General features: G+C 33.7%; 1 protein-coding gene across 1 annotated transcript; it reads left to right on the top strand.

The window, feature by feature from the left end:
* The first annotated feature begins 2,256 nt into the window (after positions 1-2,256).
* Positions 2,257-3,734, top strand: LOC104120201 (LOB domain-containing protein 37-like). Its single transcript, XM_009631932.4, has 2 exons — positions 2,257-2,692; positions 2,939-3,734. Exons 1-2 carry the CDS (start codon positions 2,509-2,511, stop codon positions 3,421-3,423), a joined length of 669 nt encoding a protein of 222 aa, XP_009630227.1. The 5' UTR covers positions 2,257-2,508; the 3' UTR covers positions 3,424-3,734.
* Positions 3,735-4,231: the final 497 nt, after the last annotated feature.

Below are 4,231 nucleotides of genomic sequence, written 5' to 3'. Positions count from 1 at the left end.
AATCTAATCCTCTAAACGACTGTTTTCGCTCCTCACAAATGAGCAAATACTTCGTAAAATTATTCTATATATGCAACAAATCTCCTTCACTAAAAATGGAATGGCAATGATTTCATGGAAAACTTTTGCCAGATCAAGCATACATGTGTATGTGTTGGCCAGCGAAAGTTGTGGGGGTATTAACTAATTCAAGGCATCTAAAATTTGGGGGGGGGAAAAAGAAGTTAAAGGTATCTGAAATGCTTCAGCTGTAGCTCGAAGGATAAGGACGCCACGTCCGCGCCAAGACAATATTGTGACAGTGACCTAATTTTATTTCATTGTCACCTTCTTCCTCTTTCCTATCGACCTTTCTCTGCTTTGATCATTGCGCTTTGGTTTTTATAATGACGTAGTAATGTGTAATTTTTATAGCTTCTCCTACTCGCTCAAAGAGTATGCAAAAACACAAAGAGTAGCTATGAACAACTATAGTAGCAATGATTCATCTTTTTTTCGTCAAATCCGAACAATATATATATTGTATTATATAGGATAATAGTAATGTCGTTCTTCTCTCTCAAAATGTCTCGTATATACCATGAGTTTCTTATGTTGTAAAGCCTCGACTCTCAAAAACTATAAAATTATTATTTTCGATAAAATAATTTTAACATTGATGATACAAAAATAATTGTAACTTTAATAATATAATGAGTAAAAATACAATGACACGTAAAATTAACCATGAATACTTTTCAAGTACTATCAGAATATTGATACAATGTTTGTTTGGTCACACAAAAGAAGTTATTCCATAACTTCTAGTGTTTAATTTGCCGCATAAGAAAAAATATAGAGAGAGAAATTCTGAAACTGTGATAGTAATATTGTAGACATCATTTTTTTGGTACTACTGTACCCACCAGTCTGTAGTCTGTACGTGCCTCCTTGATCAATTTAGTTCTCATCTATTTTGCCACTTGCTTCTTTATTGGATAATAAATTCTGCACTTACTCGGAAAATAGAAAATGAAAATTACACTAGTATAATTGACATTGAGTACTCATATGGGAAAAATCTGACTTTGAAAGCGATAGGCTATCAGTTAATACTCTGAGCAGGGATAATAATAATAATAATAATAATAATAATAATAATAATAATAATAATAAAAAGAAAAGGTGAATCCAACGGTTGACGGCTGTCATCCGTGGTGACCCGGAGCCGCTTTCGCCCAATACTTGGACAGCGGTGAAGACAAGAATTTTGCAAAAGATGTTCAAAATTTAATATACACATGAAAAATAATTTTTGACCTATATAGTATATATATAATATAATTTTTTAAAAAAAGTGTTCGATTGACCACCTTCGAATGAATGTAGCTACGCCACCGTTGGGGAATCCAATCCAACCATACACAACGCAACTAGAGTGCAACTATCTCCCCTAACTCCACTTTACCCAACCCCATACTAATACTACCCACTACTCAATCACACAAAAAATATTATTCTCGCTGTCCTAAATTATGTGGTGAAGCTTGGATTTTGAAAGTTAAATTTTTTAATTTTAACCATAAATTCGGACATAAACTTTTTAAGTGTTTTGAAATAAAATTAATATATTTGAAAACTACATAAAAAGTACTATAAATCACGATAATTAACAATTCAAAACATCTAAAAATCACGGTCAAAGAATGACTTTTAGTGGCGCAATAAAATAGTTTTTTTACAGCTTGTTTGGATGGTTGTTACATATCGTTTTATAATATATTATATCGTATTGTATTGTATTATACTGTATCGTTTGATGAATACAATGTTTGGATTTATTATGTCGTTTGTCGCTGTTTCATGATATGATGCACCAGCAATATGAAGAATAAACTTGCAATATTATGAAAAACAATTATGATACAGGATAAATTTACTATATAAAAAGGTAGGATAAATAATAAAATAAAATTATTTAACAATAATTAAGGGTGAGATTGAGAGAAAAAGACAAGGTAACGACGCGACCACACCAAATCGATCGTTACATAAAGTGACACATTTTGTCGTTACTTAACGACAGAATTAACGATACGATATAATAAAATTTAAGTAACAATCCAAACAAATATCGTATTTAAAGTAATTAAAGTAATAATACGAAACGATACAACAAGAACAACAGGTAACAAGCATCCAAACAAGAGTGGTCCGAGCAATAAAAGAACTAACAGTAATGAACTCTTAACTGCACACTCAAGCGACAAAAAAAAATAAAAGCAAAGGAAACTGATGCTTAGTCTTCTTTATATGTACGCCCTTCATTCTCCTTGCCATGTCCATACTCTTCTTCTCTCTCCTATTTCTTGCTTACTTTCTGTATTGGGGCAAAGATTTGATCTTTGTCTCCACCTTCCTCCCTATTAACAAATCTAGCTTAAATCTTTCTTCTTGCCCTAGTGAGGCATTTTGCCCGGTGAATAAGCATATATTTTTTAATCAAGACATATATAAGAAGAGAGAATCATGAGTTGTAATGGTTGTCGAGTCCTGAGAAAGGGATGCAGTGAAAACTGTATTCTTAGACCCTGTTTGCAATGGATTGAAACTCCTGAAGCTCAAGGCCATGCTACCATTTTTGTTGCCAAGTTCTTCGGCCGTGCCGGTCTCATGTCCTTCATTTCCGCTGTCCCTAGAAACCAACGCCCTGGTAAGTACGTGGTAAATTTATTTGGATTTAACTTATATATACTGTTATCATAATTTAATATGTTGTAACATATTGTCTATCTTACCTTTTATGTTTACTTAGTACTAGTTCCACTCATTAAACTTAATTTATTTTACACTGTCATGTATAGAAGTTAATTAATTAAACTCAATTTCTCTTTGCTTTCTTCTTTCAATCCCTCTTCTATTTTTTGTTTCTGAACTGAGAAATTGGAAGTATTGGCAGGACTATTTCAGTCCTTGTTATATGAAGCAGCTGGAAGGACAGTGAACCCAGTGAACGGAGTTGTGGGACTATTATGGACTGGCAATTGGCACGTTTGTCAAGCGGCGGTGGACACCGTCCTCCGCGGTGGCACGTTAAGCCCGATACCAGAGTTATTCGGTAAGTCAGCAGAAGTTGATGAGGAATCTGAATGCACAAACGTGTTTAAGCTTCAAAATCATACGCAAAACACGCGATCGAAGATGCAAAAGCGGTGTCGTTCGTCAGATGAAGCAGCAGCAAAAGTGTTGCAGTTGGAAAATCTTGATCTCAGTTTACTAACACGAGGTTTTCAGAGTGAGATCGTACACAGTTCTTTGCCGGAGAAGCGGCGGTCCAGAACTCCGTCAAGAAAATCAGAGGTATCTGTAACCAGTACGTGTTTCGACAGTAGTCTTGGAGATCATCAAGGAAAACAACTCAGACTCCTGAGCTTGTTCACTTAGGTTTTTTATTAACTTGAAACCTTTTTTATTTTATTTTTTTGGTTAACCTTTTTTTTAAATGAGGAAGGTTTTTTTTTTTTCGGGAAATAGATTTTGGTGAGGTTTTCTGTACATTACTGGCCCAGGGTTCCCCTTTCTTCAAGTTTTTAATTTCTGATGTAGTACAAGAAAGTAGAAACATGCATGGGGAAAAATGAAAGTTTGCCGGTGACTCCTTCTTTTGCTGTTCTTTGTGTTTCTTTGATTTCTTTTTGGTGTCTAATAACCAGTCTAATGAACGTTGGACATGAATAGAATGATATGTTTACTGATCTCAATTGTTTTAAATTGTCACACTGAATGATCGATATTGTTTTTCTTAACTTCTACTCAATGACAGTGGGAGGAACTTTTACAACATTAAGTCATAAAATATAATTACAGATAACCATTTTTAAAAAAAATAATTAGTAACTTAGAAAATTACTTAGCTTGCTAAACATGTTAAGCAAGTCTATATATGTTAAATCAATTTTCCTTATATTTTTTAATATAGTTGAATGTTTACCTGTTTCTTAAAGTAATGGCGTCCTGATCCTATTGTTTATACAGATAACCCAGTGTACGTACTAGATATGTGAAAGGAAGAAAATGAAAAAGAGAAAAGAAAGAAGCAGCCGATGGTGCTTGCTATTAAGGTGAACATCCTTGACATTTACGGTTTAGAGTTTACCAAGTCCAGCTAAGATAAGATTTTGGATTTGATACGTAACTTGGGAATCATTGTCAAAGAATCCTAATCTGTTTTTTATGTTTGGAAAAATGGGAA

Source organism: Nicotiana tomentosiformis, chromosome 2, assembly GCF_000390325.3.
Source record: "Nicotiana tomentosiformis chromosome 2, ASM39032v3, whole genome shotgun sequence".
Lineage (NCBI taxonomy): Eukaryota > Viridiplantae > Streptophyta > Magnoliopsida > Solanales > Solanaceae > Nicotiana > Nicotiana tomentosiformis.
The sequence above is the reverse complement of the archived record's forward strand: the minus strand, read 5'-3'. Positions and strand labels throughout refer to the sequence as shown.